Source organism: Eulemur rufifrons, chromosome 1 (assembly GCF_041146395.1).
Source record: "Eulemur rufifrons isolate Redbay chromosome 1, OSU_ERuf_1, whole genome shotgun sequence".
Classification (NCBI taxonomy): Eukaryota; Metazoa; Chordata; class Mammalia; order Primates; family Lemuridae; genus Eulemur; species Eulemur rufifrons.
The window spans coordinates 77744087-77762500 of record NC_090983.1 but is presented as its reverse complement, the minus strand read 5'-3'; the positions used below and the strand labels follow the sequence as shown (position 1 = coordinate 77762500).

General features: G+C 44.7%; 1 protein-coding gene and 2 long non-coding RNA genes across 4 annotated transcripts in view; 2 read left to right on the top strand and 1 right to left on the bottom strand.

The window, feature by feature from the left end:
• ZEB2 (zinc finger E-box binding homeobox 2) overlaps nt 1-14980 on the bottom strand; it is a 126557-nt gene extending 111577 nt beyond the window's left edge. Inside the window, exons 1-2 of one of the 2 annotated variants that reach the window (XM_069472977.1) lie at nt 14880-14980; nt 11972-12113 (exon numbers count right to left, since the gene is read on the bottom strand). In XM_069472977.1, the coding sequence (XP_069329078.1) occupies nt 11972-12044 (73 nt within the window). In that variant the 5' untranslated portion in view covers nt 12045-12113; nt 14880-14980. Of the gene's footprint in view, nt 1-11971; nt 12114-14666; nt 14723-14879 lie in introns of those variants that run through there. The other variant, XM_069472969.1, reaches the window with a different exon arrangement.
• On the top strand, nt 14344-15624 carry LOC138386522 (uncharacterized). The gene is made up of 4 exons (XR_011233886.1): nt 14344-14404; nt 14687-14838; nt 14943-15013; nt 15471-15624. It is a non-coding gene; the product is annotated as an uncharacterized lncRNA (long non-coding RNA).
• A 997-nt stretch (nt 15625-16621) lies between these two features.
• LOC138386509 (uncharacterized) overlaps nt 16622-18414 on the top strand; it is a 53030-nt gene continuing 51237 nt past the window's right edge. Inside the window, exon 1 of the long non-coding RNA XR_011233885.1 lies at nt 16622-16677. This is a non-coding gene — a long non-coding RNA (uncharacterized lncRNA). The remainder of the gene's footprint in view (nt 16678-18414) is intronic.

Genomic DNA, 18414 nt, shown 5'->3' with positions numbered 1-18414 from the left:
TTTTCAAATGATTAAGAAAAGGTGGAAAAAGTTCAAGTTGGCAAAAGTTTAGAAGCACGGTCCAGTTCCATTTAAAAAGACTAGATAAAGCCTGCCAGGAAAAGGACTTTGCCTGCAGTTTCAGAGTACTGATTCATAAGATTTGGGGAGTATCAATAATTACTCACCACTGACACCTTGAAAAACCCTGGGCATTTCTCTATAAATGTCAGTTTCAGGTAAAGGGGCAAAAAGGGTGGGAGGTGGCTGGATTGTGGGAGGTGGGAGGTGGGCTGGGAGCCGGGGGTGTGGTTGAGGAGGTTGCTGAGACTGGTTGAAGCCAGCCTGTCTCTGCATTTATCACTCTGTCCCAGAGGAGGTGTTTGTTCAACATAGCAGTTTGACAGCACAAAAACACTGTGGCCAGAAGCCCTATCAAAGAACCTACTGACACGTATCATTTGTGGTCTTGGTTTCACAGGCCAAGGCTACCTCACACTTATCTGCACAAGTATAAAACTCCACACATTTCTAAGTGTTCAGTATAGTTTTAAAATCCCCTCCCCTTTTTTTCTTCTAAATATTGTAAACACTGCTTTGAAATACCATCTTTATTCAGGACTCCAGAATGCTGTTTTAAAAACCATAATAATTTGCAATCAATTTAGGATAATCTGTGTTAAGGTTGGTAATATTGAAGATAAACGGGGGGAAACACTTTAAAAGCACAAAGCTAGTAATTTATCCTAAATAATACACTTAAAGCTTAGATTAATAGGTACAAGTTTTGTAAGAGTCACGTGGCATAGGGAATGCTTTTTCCCCCCTACAATAAATCCTACTAAACAAGAATCTACATTAATTCTTCACCTCTACTATTTGTGCTTAAATATAATTCATTCACAAGCTATATGACTGTAGTGAAATTTAAAGAGGAAAAGAACCAGAGTTTGGATCCTAGGGTGCATTTGTGATTGTGTGCATGTGGGAATGTGCATATGGGTTGTATTTAGTTTTCAAATTCCCATCAGCAGAGCAAAGGTGATGGGTAATCTTTAGAGGACAACCATTTTGCTTAGAGATATTTCCCTTTTAATGGGTCTATTTATTATGAAAACACAGCTTACTGAGTTCTTTATATATAAACCTCACCTCTTAAAACTGAGAAATCTCATGATGTGAAACACTTCCATTGATGTGCATGGTGTCTAAAATAGAAACTTAGGTACTTCCAAGAATACGCAAATTGCAAAAATTGCAGTTTCTTTGATTACAGTTACTTGGATATACAAGACAATGTAAACGTAATTGAGCTAAGAAGCAGTGAAAGTCATATACTATATTTATAGATCACTTGGGCACTGACTTCTTTGAAATTTACTCAGCCATTTAAGAGAAAGAAAAATCTCACATTTTATATAGCACGGTATTTAAATCTGTTCATCTATTATTGATTACTTTTTCTTATTTTGGGGAGGGGGTGGTTATCACTTTGTCAAGAGTACCTTTTCTAGAGTTAATTTTAAAAAGAAATATGAAATAGTATACAAAGAACAAAAATCACTATGTTGTCTTATGAGCAATGTAACTATTAAATAAGAGGAATCCATTAAAGTTTTTTATGTAAATATATTTTAGGAAATTATTAATGACAATTACTTATTCCCAAAAGAATGTGGTCATTTACCTCTCTCACCTGAGATTATTTAAAAGTGTTTCCACTTTATCCTGGAGATTTCAAAATACACCTTCATATATTTGCTCTTGCGATAAATAAAGTTGGCTCAACTGACCAGTTCTGTGTTTATTGTTTGATTCAAAGAATATCTTCATCTAAGTGGGATTTAAAATTTTAGCTTCAAAATATTCAAGTTCAGAATTTGACTTCTTCTAGTTTATAGTAGAGTGTGAGTGGCTTTAAGCTGAAATAACACACAGCAACCAAGAAAAATTAACAACGTAAAAATGGATTACGTAACAATAGAACATGACATTTAACACCATAGATTATAGGAAAAGTAATCTGGAGTCTTAATTTTATAGCAATGTTAAGAAGAAAAAAAGAAGGCAAGGTACCCTGAATATGTACCTTGAATATGTTCTGTGTTGTCTTCTAATTCTAACCACTACTTCAAATCTCAATCCCTGAACTCAGCTCAGTAATAGAACTCAATTTGTAAATAATCACGAATCATGATGCTTACATTCTTCCGTTGAAAAATGAAAGCAAACTTCAATCAGACCCTTCTCAAAACGTGTGCTTCCCCTACAGTCTGCATGTGTCTATGTTGCTTGCTCTTCTGAAGTCTGGTTTTTAGAAGCCCATATTAATTTCTAACCAAGACTGCAGCGCCCACTGTAAATGTACATGGCTTTGTCAGCCTCATAACTTTCTTGGGTCACAAATGCACAATATCTGATGACACAGTGATCATCTTCCTTCTCCTTTCTCTTTTCAGCTCCTCTAACTTTCCTGTCAGAAGCCTGAAAAAATATGCGCAGTTACTGTTGCTGAGGGGAGACAAAGTTTAACTTCTGGGTTGGCAATCGGAGAATAATTCATGAGCAGATTTCTAGCAAATGATATGATTTGCTAAATTTTGGTCTTTGATTTATATTTATGTACTCCTGCTACTGCTAAGGTTTTGCCAACCTCAATTAGATCATGAATGAGATCATTTTAATTCAGCCCCCAAACTGTGACCTGACCATGGTCTGAAAGTGTTCAAAAAGTAATTTTAAGCCTCCCTTTGATTTGAAAAAGGAATATTGGTCGTTCATACAAATAACATAAAACTTAATTATTGGATGATTTGGCAGAGGACCTTCTTGCCAAACAACAGTCAATGCCAGCCACTGTGATGCTGGCGCTGCCCGGCCCCCCGAGCCCACAGCCCCCTTGTGTACGGGCGTTTGTTCATTGTGTCTCAGGGCAAGATGCTTTCAAATAGGATTCACGGATCTGGGAGGCAGGGTGCAAGGCGAAGGGCGTACCGTATATATAACTCCAGTTTAAAAATGCTGTCTCACCTAGAAGGGAAGTAGATCTGCGCTGTCAAATCACCAGGAGGCTGTGACAAAGGGAGCTTGCAGCCTGACACACGGTGTAACAACATAGCAAACACCTTTAATTCTGTCATGTCTCATACCCTTTACTTTCTCACACATTTGTGGCTGCTCGAATGTTGACACCTACACTCTTTTTCGAAACTAAATAAGGCAATCTTATTTAAGCCCCAATGCAACACCTGTAAAGTTATTCTTGTGCCCAGCAAAAAAAAAAATAACCATTAACTCCTTCCTCATAAATGCCTTTCTGCTTGCTTTGGAAAGTCTCAAGTTGGTAACGGCCGGCCTGAGGCCCTGACTCTGAGGTGCACATGATCTCCCAAGCTCGGACAGATAGGCAATACTTCCCCCTTGACAAGATGCGAAGGCAGAGATAATGTCACTGTCCGCATTGGCCTCTTAAAGCTTTTCAAGTTGAAGCCCCTTTCTCCATGACAAACTTCTGGTGTCTTTTATAGGAAGGAGAGAGGCTCCAGCTGCTTCCTTCCCTCTAGCTACCGTAGTCTAATATTTTAAAAGCTAGAAATGAAAATAGCTTTTCTAAAGATATTTCCTGGAATTTTTAATGTGCTGCCTTGATTCCTTTTTTCTATCTTTTTTTTTTTCCTTGCCAATTATAAACCACCATTTGGAGGGCTTATGAGCAATGTAAGTCCACCTCATCTAATTAAACCACATTGTTTTAAAAGCTTGAACAGTTTTCATGTCTACAAGACTTGTCTGAATAATAAACTGCTAGAGCTAGAATTCTGAATGTCTTTAGAGAGCCAGGATTTTATCTGCTGAGCGCCAAAGGCCTGGCACTCAAAGAGTTAAAGAGTGTTCCCGCATAGCTGGGTAGGTTAATATCACAGCTGCCTGGTAAAGCATTATCCCAGTACCTCACTTAACAAAAGCCTCCTTTTGCAAACAGACTCCCACTTTCCCCCCAAGTGTCCAAAGGTGTTTACTGAAGTAAATCTGCCTAAATCCTTCATTGCTTGGGTCATGGGGGTGGATAGGAGGGGTGGAAGGTGTAGGGATAATCTCTTTTTGTAAATTCTGTAAATCTTCTGGGAAAAAGGAAAAAAAATTCAGGAATCTGTGTCACATGTTCGCGTACAACTTCTAATATCTCCGTTAGTTCTGCTCTTATAAGTGAAATCTGCCACCATGGCTATTGGAAAAGTCCCCATTTCAAATAATTCACTCTGTTGTTTGAAGAGACTGCACCTCCAAAGTTGTATGTGTGCACATGTGTGTGCATTGTATGCTTAATCTAATTGTTGAAGAAAAACTGTTGGTATCTTAAAAGTGGTTTCAGAAAGGAAGAAAAAAAGGCAAGACAGTTTAGGAGCAAGATAATGTAGCTGAAAAGTTGTCACGAGAGGTTTCTGCTCTTGCTGTGGTCTCATTCCAATACCATTAACTGCATGTTACTTTTGCATGTTGAAAATGGAGGCAAATAGCACAGTAAAACCTGACAGGTCCACCTGCAAGGGTTTAAACAGTTCCCAGGAAGAAGGAGCCCTTTAGGCACAAACTTTCTCTCACTAGAGAATGTGAATACCACCAACCCCTCCCTACAAATCTTGAAGCATCCAGTTTGAGATACAAAAAGGCTGTCATCTCACAAATGTTAAACATACTAAAAAAATCTGAAAAAAAAGTATGGAGAAGGTGTGAAAAACGTGGCACTTTACAGCCCTCAAAGCTTTTTAAAATAGAACAACTTTTCCCCCTAAAATTCTTTTCAGAGAATTTTTTTTTTTTCCTTTTTGGCTCATTTGAGAGTTTCTTTCTTGGCTTTTTTCCCCTTTCATTTGAAAATATGAATTATCATAAAAAGTCAGGGGGAAAAATGGGAAAGTCTTTTCCAGTTTTCCTGAGGATTTGTCAGTGCGTTCAGGCAGGGTATGAGCACCCATCACAGAAACCAGACCAGGGGCCCGGGCTCCAGCGCCCCCGCCCCTCCACCCGCAGTGCCCTCACCTCTCTGGGCGGCTGGTCACCAACCAGACTTATGAACGCCAAATCCCAGGCAGCACTCAAGGGCGGGAAGTCCACACACCTGACCCCCAATCTAACAGGCTTCTGGGGGAGAATTTGATCCCACCCTGGCACTTTTTACCTCAAGTGTTGAGCGGGTGGCCATGAATAGTACAGACATGCCATCTTGTAACACTATATGCCTGTCAGGAGGGACAGGGCCTGGTTGAGCAGCAACTATATAAGGCTGGTAACTAGGGGAAGCCCAACAAACAGCCACAAACACCTAAGTTATTTCACTCAGCTACTACCCTCTGCCTGTCTCTCTCTCCCTCTCTCTCTCTCTCTCTCTCTCTTTCTTTTCATCTTGGCTTTCTGTGGCAGAATGCAAATGGAGCCTGCCGGCGGTGAAAGGGCTGAATTGTGATTAAGAAGAAGAAGAGCTCCTTTCTTTGTTCTCCCCTCAGGGGATGTTTACTGGGAGAGACACAGCGGATCAGATATGAAAGGCATTCAGGTCAGCATTGATGTGAGCGAAAGTGAAATCATACCTAAGGCATTCAAAAGACCGCCGTGTCAGGGGTTCAGCTAACGGTGCAGCTACTGTGTGTGTATCTTCCCGGAGAGGCAAAAATCTTTTCACAGACTGGCAATTTTTTTTTCCTCCCCAATTTACTACAAAATTATAAAAGTTTTTCCTCCCTGTTTACCGCTCACCACATGACACAAGAGTTAGAATTTTCTCTCTTCATGGACCACACGCAAAATCACGCTAACTTCTAATGACTATTACCTAAATGAACCAGAAAGGCACCATCTGAACTGTAAAATCTTTTTTTTTTTTTAAACAGGTGTATTCATGTGGGCTACACACATGCATAATATGTAGGGGAGAACAGAAAGAAGAGAAAAGCCAGAAGGCACACGCATAGATGGCTTTTCCTCATACCTCCCTCAGAGGAAACACAAGACAAAACACACACATGCACACACACAGCATAAAAACACCACAGAACACCTTAAAACGAAATCCTTTATTTACTTTGTAACTACTAGTTACACTTTTCCCGAGAGCTTTCACTCTGACATGACTGTCACCCAAGATAAAAGTATTTGGCACAGAGCTATTAAGGCAGAGGCTTCCATAGAGCCTACTGATCATTATCGTTTTCCTTTTAAAAACTGCTTGATGAAGAAATACTTGGATCTTACTTTTTAAAAGTTTACACTCCCCACAGCCCAAATAGTCATTCAATAGATTTTCCAAGTGGTAAGCTGATGCTGTTGGCATAAACAGAGCTATGTAAATATATACAAAATTCACAAATCACAGCAAACATACAAATAATGAGGAGGTGCCTGGATGTTTCAAGGCTTAAAAATGAAAAGGAAAATCACATTTCATCTTCTGATTGCTAAAGAAAGAAAAGAAGTAAAGGGGGGGGGGGATAGAGCTATATTTATTGGTTTTAAATCATCCTTCTCTCTGCTCTGAATTATTTTTTTCAACCTTCACATCTTGGCTAAAAAGCATATTTGGGCTTATGTTAACATCTGCTTTTGTGGTGACATTTAATTCTGTATATTTTCAACTAGTGTTTCTGCATCACAGATTTTCCTCCTTTTTCTCTTTGCTCTAAAAAGACAACCAAAGAGCAATCAAAAAGGTGTCTGACTTGGCCATTCAGACAATTGCCCCCTTGTGGGAATGCGGGAATGAATGGTACAGTGGACACCCCAGCACCATTGACGTTATAAACATGTAAATGAAACACATTAGGGCAGACAATCAATTGTCTGTGAGCATTGCAAACCTGCACTCCCTCTCTCTGTGACAGGCACAAAATAGTGTCTACCTTGGGAAGCCACGGGGCTGGAGAGGAAAAGGACAAAGAATTCCCTTTCACACAGAAGAAAATGCACCTTAAAAGCCTTGGAAGAATGCAGATGACAAAAACTGTTGTGAGGAAAAGAATCTCCCACATCTTAGAATAAACGCGGCGCTGCTAGAGAGCTAGCAAAGCCCTCCTTTCCTACCTTCAGGGTAGACACACATTTTTCCCAGGAAATATTCTCAATATTGCAATAGGGTCTTTAATAACCTCCTGGAATTTTCTTTACTTTAAGCACATTAAGAAAGAAAGGAGGAAGCATCTGAAACCTATGACATAGCAGTTTAGCAGGGAACTTTAATCTTGGTTTTTATCCATATCAGAAAACAAATGTTTAAAGACCTGAATTAATTTTTATTTGGCAACAGATAAACAATGTGAAGTTTAAAATCCTTAGCCCACCGTTAGCCCTGGTGGACCATGATGCTATGGACGCCACCAGGCTACTGGCTGTGCTAAGAAGAAAAGCGTGTTTTTACCCCAATTGACTTAGTTTTTCCAAACCGAAATAAAACAAATAGATCGGTCTAGATACATAGCTCCAAACCTTGTGTGTGTGCAGCTTGACAAAACTTGCAGAAGATCTCCACTGAGAGAAAAGGATGGAGATGGATATCTCTGGAGCACCCTCAGGACTGGTACCTGCCACACAAGCTGCCTGACTGCTTTGAGAGTCAGCAAAATAGGTTCCCTATAAGCCCATCAACTTTACAAAGAAAGCTACTTGCCAAAGATTTCCACCCCTGCAAAGATAACCAAGTCTGAACTGACTACTGTAATCGGAAGGAAACTTCCCTGCCTCAGTGCATATTGAAGGGCTCTGACTCTCGGTGGCCCCATCCCAACTTCATCTCTCAGGGAGCAGAGATAGAAGTCATCTCCTGAAGAAGGGGTTGATTGCACATCCTTTCCTTTTCATGTAAGCATCACTGTCGGGAGCAAATTCTCCGACCCTCATAGCCTCTGAGCACCACTACCAGCACCTCCACTCCCTTTAAGGAAGTGGTAAGGAGGAGTGAGGACTTATTTTAAACAGGGGTGATCATTTCTGCTCATCTGATTGTTTCTACTCTCGGATCCAAAGCCCTGAGACCATTCAACTTGATCCCTTTTCTTTTCCACTGAAAACCAGAGACCAGAGGCATTTGTAGAAAGCTCCCCCACTCCCTGACACAGTCCCCAACCCTTTAGCGGAAACTTTGCAGAAAAATGAAATTTAACTTTTCTTTCCTTCTTCCATTTCCTTCCCCCCACTCCTCCTAATTCAGTTTTCCTTTGAAAGACAACTTCATTCCCTTCTCTGAAACAAGCAGTTTCCGGATTTGATTTTTGTGACAACGTGCATGTGCCTGTGCGGTGGTTCGGAGGCCGATGCTGGGAGGCGGCGGGCTGGGGAGGCAGGCCCCTCTCCCCGGCTCCGTGGGAGGCAGGAGGGAGGCAGGAGCATCCCGGGAACTGCTGCCCGAATCAGGGGCAAAAGCAACAAACTTTGCAAGTTACAAACGGGCCGTGCCGGTGGCAGGCAGCAGCAGGGCATCTCGAGCTCCGAGTGCTAATTTCTGACTCCAAGGCTGTGTAGAGATAGTGGAGTATAATCAGGGGAATGAAACGGGGGGGCTGGGTTTTCCCCCTCCTCTCCAGCTTCAGTGAAAGTGTTACAAAGTGAGTCAGGCGACTGAGGATCATCTGACTGAACTTTCTTGAAACCGACACACATTCTTGTCTGCGGGCAACTCAACTCGCTTTTTGCCTCCTTCCCCCTCACCCCACTACCCCTTTCCTCCTGCATATCTCATTTTCTGGGAAGAGATTTCATCCCTTCCATGTGGGGGAAAGGAGACTGCCTGCCTGCTATGTGTTAACTTGGCCCTGGCACTGCCTTTGCCAGGCATCTTGCTAGCCTGAGAATCTGAAAGGTTAGATTTGAGATTCTCGTTTCTCTCTTTGTACATTTATTTTCCTCGAACTGCCTCCTTCTTTGCTTTTTAATAATTGTATACAGCATTGTCTTCTAAGCCACTTTCTTGACCAGCCTTTCAAATACACACACTGCTTTATACGTTTTATCTCCTTGTCGCCTTAGTCTATATATACACTGTTGACTTCATTAAAATTATATAAAGTGCCATTCTACGTTCCTGGATGACCATCTCTTTTTTTTTCCCCTTGCAGCTTCTACTTCTATGATTATTATTGCCATTATTCCTTTCCAGGAATTTCTATATGATTTTGATAAGCATCATCATATTTAGTGTTATCAGCAAAGACACAAGCTCAAAAGTGACATCTTTTCCATGAATCCAGGAAAGAAGAAAAATCCACTCAGTTCAGATAAATCCTAGCAATTCCCAAAGGGAAAGGCATTGGATATGTGTTTGATGAGAAAGAAAATGGAAAAGGGGGGGGGGGCTTCTACCTGCTTCTCAAAACCAGGACATTGCTCAGTCCGATTAAACCCAATGAAAAACACTGACAAGTAACCAATATACAGCATGTTTTCTCACAGATTATTTGGAAAAAGAGACAGGCAATAGTCAAAGTTAGAGAAGCTGTAAGCAATAGACAGGCTTGATGTTAAGTGTGCTGGGTTTGGGCTAAACGCTTAAAATGTGCAATTCAACTTTCCACTTCGGAGTGTGCAGGCTTCTCCCAAGTTAGTGGCTGGGTGGAGGGGAAATGGTTGCAGTGGCCACGACTGCGCACCTCCCTGGCACTCCACTCCAGCTGCGAAGCCCCTCAGGGGCCTCCCTCTCTGCCAGCCCCCCTCTAGGGGTTCCCAGGAAGCTGGGATCCCTCTATTTCCCTAGACCTGGGCTCTGGCCTGACCTCACTGCTGGGGCCAGGCTGGTCATTGGTGGCAAAATCCCGAAGGGGGTGGAAGGAGGAAGGAAGGCAAGAAGAAACAAACACTCTAAATAGTCTTCCCTGCAAAAGAACACTTCTGGGAGCCTTGTTATAAATCTCATTCTTTTTTCCTCTCAAAAATGACTGTTTAACATAAGAAAAAAAAAAAAAAAACCCTCCTTGACACAAAGCTTTTGTTATCCAGTTGATCAGCAATGTGCTTTAGATACTTGTAAGAGGGGGAAAAAAGCCCCACAACAGACATTGATTTGAGAAAATCAATAACCAACATTTAATAAAAGGAACAGAGGAAACACAGGATAGGAGAGAGGGACATTAGGTGTAATTTTAGTGACTACTAAATTACCCAGAGATGGGGAAGGGGAGGTCTCCTGTGTAAGGACCACCTTAAATAATGCCAGACACCAGGGTGAAAAAAATTAAATTAAGAGAGGGAGAGTATGTGGGGGGGAGGAGGGAGAAAAGAGAGGGGGCAGAGAGAGAGAGAGAGAGAGAGAGACTTAAAAAGAGGCAGCCTGAACTGAATCTTGGGGAAGCAGCTCGGAATATATTATTGTACTTGTTTTTCTGTAATACTAAGCCAAGCAAATAGATCAAAGACAGCACAAAGGGGAAAGGCAGGATAACGTAAGGAACAGTTTCTGACTAAAATTTCTCTATCACTCCCCCATATGGCTCGACACCTCCACCACAACAAGCAAAAGACACACACACACACACACACACACACAGGAGAGAGAGAGAGAGAGAGAGAGAGAGAGAAGCATCATTCGTCTCTAATCAAAATTCTCTCGTCTTTGTGTTTTTCGCCTTCCAGCACCCCACACTGCGCCCCCAGCCGCCCCCTCCCCGCGCTGCGCAGCTCTGGTGCAGGCCGGGGGCGCGCACAATTGTCTTCTCTAGAGGAAAGTTGCTCCAAGTGGGCCCCGCGGTCCCAGCGAGGCGCGGGCTGGGGTTGCGGGAGGCCGGGAGGCCGGGCCGGCGCTGCGTCTCCGCGCCTGGCTCGGGAGCGTCTACGCGGCCCCGCGCCGGGTGATCGGGCTGAGAGCGAGGGGAGCGAGAAGTTTCCTTTCCGAGTCTGAGCTGGAGCTTGTTCGCTTGTTTGTTTGGGGGGTTGGTTTTTTTCTTTTTAAACTCAGTTATCCTCCGTCAGCTCCCCCAGGCACCCTCGCTCGTCCCCAGCCCTCTCCCCTCCCCCAGGCGCCCTCCGCGCTCTTGCCAATCACTTTTCTCTTTTATTCCCACGATTTTGTTTGGGGTAATACCTAGGGGGTCTCTCTCTCTCGCTCTCTTCCTCTCTGTTTCTCACTCTCTTTCCCCTCGTCCCTTCTCTGCCTCTCTCCAAGATGGACCTACTAAACTGTCACCCTCCCCTGTAATCTTCCACCTCTGGTCTGTGTGTCCCCCTCGCACCCCCATCTCCTTCCTCCTTCCTGACTCAGCCTGGATAACGGGCTCGGGCTTCTCCTGACCATGTAGAAACTGCCCGGAAAAGTCTCGCTGCGCCCTGCGACTCCTCCAGTCCCCAGCGTGGGGGCCAGAGCCTGCTGGAGAGGAGTCATTCGTCCCCGCGCCCGCACCGACCCCGCCGGACCCCGCGCAGGGCCGGCCGAGTCCCTCCCACCTCCGGGTCCGGGAGCGCTGGGCCGGGCCCCGCTGCCCGCGGACCGTTACTTGGCGCACGGAGAGGCGGCCGGGAGACTCCGGCAAGAAACTTTAAGCCTTGCTGAGCCACAGCCCCGGGTCCCTCTCCCGCCCTCGCAGTCCCTCTGCCACCCCCGCCCCCGCCCCGGGATCCTGCAGGACCTGGCGCCCGGGCCCCCGCCCTGCCCTCGCCGGACGCTCCCGAAGCCCGGCCGGAGACCCGGCGGGCCGGGCGCGAGCGGAGCGGGAGGCGGAGGGAGGGCGGAGGTGGGGGCGCGAGGAGGCGGCGGGGCTGGGGGCGCGGGGCCCCCGCCGGACCCCCGCGCTCGGAGCCCCCGGGCGCCCGACGCTCACTTTGCCCGGCACTTCCCCAACTCCCCCCGGTCCGGCCGCCGCGCGCGCCGGGCTCAGGCGCCGGCCGCGGAGGGAGGCTCGCCCGCGAGCCCCGGCGCCGCCACCGCCGCCGCCTCGGTTCCTTTTCCCTTTCCCCTCCTTCTCCCCGGGTCTCGAGCCGCGGAGTGGCCCGGAAAAGTTTGGTTCGGGCCGCTTCTTACCGTTTTTCCTCCTGGGATTGGCTTGTTTGCGCCTCTTGCACCGGGGGCCATCCGCCATGATCGGCTGCTTCATTGATAAGAGCGGATCAGATGGCAGTTCGCATGGACTCGGCGCCCTGCTTCGGCAGCACGCAGGCTCGATCTAGCAACCAAACACAGCGACAATGTGGGCATCGCCCGCGCCCATTGAAACGCGCGCGGGCCGCCCAAGGGAGCCGGGCCAGGGCCCCGGCGAGCACCCATCCGCGCCCCCCAACGCCAAAGCGAAACTTCGGCGGCCCCCTCCCCGCCCCCCACCCCAGCCTTGGCCCCGAGGCGCTTTGTGTTTGTTACTGTTTGGTGTGTTGCACCCGCGAGGGGATCAGAGACAAGAATTACATCTTCAAATGAGTCATAACTCCTGACCGTATGAGGGAATGCACACGGCGGTACAGTAAGACTGCTTGACTCAGGGCTAGGCGGACCCTTTCCTCCGAAAAGTCCTCAGCCCGGCTCGGGAACTTGGGGTGAGGCGAGGCTTTCTTTCGCTCTCATCTTTTCTCACACTCCCCCCCCCCATTTCCCCGAGGAAACAAACAAACAAACAACGCGAAACAGCCCCTGGATGAAGCACACTCGGGCAAATTGATAATAGTAATTATAGGAAGCCCACTCGCCCGTGCCCCCTCCCCTCCCCTTTAGGAGTTTATCGAGGCACTGTCTCTTCCTCCCCCCACCCCCCGCCCCCAAATTAAGATTTCCCGTTTTACGCCGCAATAAGAAATATAATTATAAGCCTCTTTGGCCACTGTCCCTTCCCCCCCACCCCCACCACTTTGACAATATTTACTTAAGTATTTCCCCCCACCTCACTCACACACATGCTCCCCCACACTGGCTCCCTTAAATAGTTACAGTAGAATTTTTTTTTCTTTTTTTTTACCCCCTCAAGAAAGGAAAGAGAAAGTCTAACCACTACGGCAATACTTTTAAGCTCTACTAAATGATCCTATCCTTTCTGGCTTCGAAACTTTTGTACCTAAAAATCGAGAGAGGCGCTGCATTTTTTCAGCTGAAACTGTCAAAACTTGAGTAGGGGAACCTCGGAGGCAGGCAGGAGAGGAGGAGAATCCCGAAACTCGGTGGAGGTTGGGAAGATGCTGTGCCTCGAGGATTAGTTTAAACAGGGGGCTATAAAAGATGTAACAGATGCAAACTGTAACACAAGGGCCATTAACCCTTTCTCTGCCAAGCACACTCAGTCCCCACGCCCCGCACCTATTGTCTCCTGTGCTAGAAGCTTTGCAGAAAACCTGGAAAGTGAGTATCAGTTTCCACACATTTGCTCAGAGGGGTGAAGTGGGGGTGGGGGGAGAGAAGGGGAAGTGGATGTTTTAGAAAGCACCTTAAATTTACCTAGGCATACATAGTAGGAGACTTTTAATTTGTTTGACACTTTTTATCATTTCTTGCCTGTCCTATTGATCTGAAATTGCTGGGGAAAATCCTGAAATAAATAAATGGTCACACAAATGTCTGGGATGAAACAGCTGGCCTGTCTGTATTCATGCTGAGACTTACACACGATTGCATATAAATACATGTTTAATAAAGTAAGTTGCTAGTTTTATGAGCATGTGTGTGTGTGAGGGAGAGACAGGGCATTTGTGCTGTAAACTTTATCTTTGCCTGTTATTCCTAACTCTGGAGTTAGTAATCTTGCCCTCATCATTACAGGGTGAGCATGTAAAATATATAAGTAGGTGGGAGATAAACACATTCATGTTAGCCGGGCTCATCACTTTTCCTGGGAACTCCTGATATCTATCTATCTATCTCTCTCTCTCTCTCTCTCTCTCTCGACTTTTCAGTGCCAAAGTATGGAATGGGATATGTCTGTGTATGTGTCTCCTATTAAGTCCATGTCTATATTACTTAGCCATTTAAAATACAATTTCAAAAGTTTTCCTAATTTAAAACCCTGATATCCTGACAGCAGTTTTCCTCCCAGCTGTAGTGACCCCCCCCCTCCACTTGGTAAACGACTCAAGTTCCATGAGGACTTTCACTTCTTTATTTATAATCACAGAAGTGAGGTGTTACTTCACACACATACACACACAAAGAATGAAATAAAGAAATGAAACTCGCTAAGCAGACAAAAACAAGCAACTTTCTGCTTAGAAAACAGCCTTCTCCGGTGGGAGAGGATGGACTGCCATGTCTAAGAGAAAGACTTGCCCCCGAATTTGGTAGTTCTATGTTCACTAAGTTTTGTAATTATTAACAGGTATTTGCCAAGTTCTAATTGTTGAATATAATGAATAGAAAGTAGATGCGAAAATAGAGCAGTAGCTCTCCCCTTGATGAGTTTTTATTCCAGCTATATAGTTCTCAATAAAACTTTTCCTAGGCTGGGTAGCAAGAAGCACCTTTGGTTACCTGAATGGACAGGTACAGTGCAAATTATTTGGAGCAGAAAAAAAGGAGAGAAAAGGAAGGAGATAGAGCGAGACTGCGAGAGAAAGCGAAGAAGCTACTCTTGGGAAAAGCTTGCCATAAAGGAGCTAAACCCACCTGAAATTCCTGCCCACGGACACCCCTTCTCACTTCAGACTCACATCCCCACTCAAAATGAGAAAATTAGAAAAGGAGGATGGGGGACGAGCACATCAAAAAGGGATAAAAAGAGAGAAAAGGGAAGAAAAAAACCTACCTGCGAAGTCTTGTTTGTAGTTTTGGCCAGAAATGGTGAGAAGAAAAAGCATGAAGAAGCCGCGAAGTGTGGGGGAGAAAAAGGTGGAAGCGAAGAAACAGCTCCCGGAGCAAACTGTACAAAAACCTCGCCAAGAGTGTCGGGAGGCAGGACCGTTATTCCTGCGGAGCAGGTTAGAACTGATCTCTTTCGGCCACTCCAGGAAACACAAACCTGGGGACGGACTGACGTGTTACGCCTCTTCTAATGACATTTTTTTCTTTTTCTTTTCTGTAGGAGAGAGAGGAGAGACCCTGAAACACGCGCCACCTATCTTTGTGGGGAGGGATAATTGAAGCGCCCTGAGCGTGAGCATCATGTGAAAACGTGATCGCCAAGTTTCTCTCTGGGAAAGGATCTGGGATAGATTATACCTTGAAGTCTCCGCAAACGCTTTAGTGGAAGAAATGAAATTCCACCTCCCTCCCTTCCTCTCTCTCCCTCCCTTTCGGCGGCTCCCTCCCTCCCTTCTTTCTCCACGCCCCCCCCCCCCCCCCCGCCGTCAAGCCTTTGGCATCATTATCCTCATCACTAAATCCTACAGAGTACAGGGCGGAAAACGGTGCACACCATTCACAGAACTGGAGAACTCCAAGGGGCGAAAGTTAAAGGGGAAGATCCTAGGTCCTCCATCCAGATTGTCTCTTCTTATACAGATATCTCTAATGACCAGATCTGAGATGCACATCAAGTTGTGTGGATGTCCCAGCACGGCTTCTGAACTAAATTCTTTGCCCTTTCTCTTAATTTTTTTTTTCTTTTTAGATGCCAGAGCCAGAAGAAAAAAAAAAAATGCTGCTGCATGTGAGCTGCATCTTAGGGCATGTGTGTTAGGGTGTGTGTGTGATGAATTTCTGGATTGAATCCCAATATTAAAAAGTAGTTTGGCATTTTAATAAAGGATCTCTAAGTAAATTAACATAGAACGCTCGCTTGACCGATCTCTGAATCTCTCTACATCTAAGAAAGACCTCACTACAAAGTGAGGGAGTGTGTATAGGGAGGCAGGAAGAAAAAGGAGAAAGGCCATAGAGAAACTTAGCAGGGAAGGAAGAGCATGATATTAAACGGCATGGGGTCTAAGTTTTGGAGTATATATTTTTTGATATTGCAATTAAAGTAAAATTAAAAAGAAAAGACTCCACCTTTGCTCTGAAGGGATTGGTTATGCAAATATGGAAGGGATTTCCTGGAGAATACAGCTTTCTACTGTATGGTTAATTAAATAATCACTCAAAAGCTTCCAACGTGACGCTTCTGTCGTAATCCAATCAGGTTACATAGGTCCTAAACAAGAAAGATATTTTCCACATCTGGAAGTCAGCAATTTAGCAAGTACTGCACATTATTAACCAATTCAGAGCCCACTTCCCAGGGGAATTTTTTTGAAGTTTAAGTGTTCTTAACCAATGCTCTGCTGTTTTGTTAATCAAAAAGCTGGTTTACACTACACATAATTGGAACTAATATAGAAGTAAATAAAGACAGCCAAATTTGAGGATGCTGAGCACAGGCATTTATCGGAAAAGGAAGAAATCTCTTAGCCTCAGATGGTTCCAGGCTCGATTTCTTAAAGAACTGTGAGGCTTTCTTTTTCTTTTTCTTTTTCTTTTTTTGAGTGAAAGTGCTTGAGAACCTCAGAGCACAAATAAACTTCCAGTCCCACAGCCTTTGGGCTTCCTTGGAAAGGTAAAGGTGGAGGTGTGAAGAGGACCAAAGAGCTGCCTCACACCAATTTTTCTGCTTTAATATTGTTAGATATGTTACAACCCCCTGTTTCCAGGCTGATGAAATCTGAAACAAATAATACCCTGATCCAACACTAGACTTTTACTTATATTAAGATAAACTGCTTTGAACTGTGCTTTTGAATGTGTGCCTAAAGCAAGACTTTGAATGCAAGACTCACTGGCATATGCACTCAAAGGAGAGAAAAGCCACCACATGGGTTGCCACATCTACACTCCCAGAGGTACATGTCTTTGTATTTAGTATGTTTATTTTTTTTTGGGGGGGGTGGTTAATAGCCACCCAGCATGACCACAGCTAGATCTTGTTCTGGGATGCAAGAAAGTAGATTTTCACAGTTGGTTACAGACTCATCTCTTTCCTAATTTAAGTATTTATTACAATGGAAATAACTGGATAAATTGATCTCTCCCTCCCATTTCCATCATAAAGTAGCTATAGAAGAGAAGCATTCAGGATCTTCAGTCTAGCACTTATTGATAAAGAAAATCAAAGATTTCCAATAGGACTTAGACACATTCTTGATTTTATATTTCTTTCACTATTATATATCTATTCTAAATATATGTATGACTTATCAAGTTCTTCCTCTGAGATTTAGCACCACTGTTCACGTCCTTTTTTGTCTTCCTCCTTCCTCTTTTTTCTTTTTTTTAAATTTAAAAATTTGAGTCCAGCTTTCTCTAGAAGTTTGCTTTTCAGCCGTCCTACTCCCGTTCCCAAGGAAGAAGAAGCCCAAGGCATGGAGTGATTCCAGGCAAGACCCCTCTCCAGGACCCCAGGTAGCCATTGGAGGCTTACAGCCCAGACACACACTCACAGGCATAACCTCAGGTCAAAGGAGCCAAACCAATAGCTAACAGAACACTTGTCTTTATTATGTATATTGAATGTCAGGTTACTTAGGATCTGACTTAAAAAAAAAAAAAAAAACTCAAGTATTTCCATTAAAAACACCTAATCATCTGATTACCCTGGGCTCCGTAATCGTTCAAGTGACAGGAGACAGTCCCCAACATTTAGCACTGGGAGTTCCGACCTGCAAGTATTTGATTTGGGGAAAAAAAAAAAAAAAAAAAAGCGCTATCTTCAAGGTTCCGTCAAGGTGGATGTTTGTACGGTGGTATAGGAAGGGTCTCCGCGAGGGTTGAGCGCGCGGCTAGTTGTCCCCCGCCCCTGCCTGGCACGCCCCTCCCCAGGCATTCGGCCGAGAGAGTTCCCACCACCGCAGAAGCGGTGGAATCGAAGGAAGCCGGAATATAAATCTGTTCGGAACACTCCCTCAATGTGAGGGCCAGGTCGGGGACAATGGGGACCGTGGGATCCGCGGGATGCAGGAACGCAGGAGGCAAGGAAAAGTGGAGAGAGGACTGGGGGCTGCTGGCTTTCGGCTACTCGCACAGCAAATTAAGTCCTGCAAATGAATCGCTCCTTCCCTGTCTGTCTTCCCCATTAATAATCCACTTCGAGATTAGCGGAGACGAAGGGGTTTAAAACAACAATTACACGCAAATGTAAAATAATATTGCAGTCGACATTGAAGAGGCAAAAATAATTCTTTAGGGTTTCCTTGGGTAAAACAAACCGCCTCCTTCAGGATTCCCTCCACCCAGGCAGGGTGAGAAGGATGCACTTTTGTTTTCCAATTCCCTCCAGCCAGGTTCTGGTGCCTGTCCCCCCATTCACCTCTCAGTCTGTCAATTTCCTAAACTTTCACAGCCGCTCCCCCTTCCCCCGCCCCCAGCTCCGCTTGCCGGCCCAGATGCCCTAAGAGATACAATGTTTCTGCCCTTGAACACACAGGCTGTAGAAGGAATTCGAATTTGGCCACAGCTAATGATTTTTTTTTTTTTAGTAAATTGTTTATTTTGTACCATGTGGAGAAAATAAAAAAAGGAACCTATTCTCGTTTTGAAATGGAATTGATCTTTCATCTAGAGGAATTATTTCGACCCTGTGT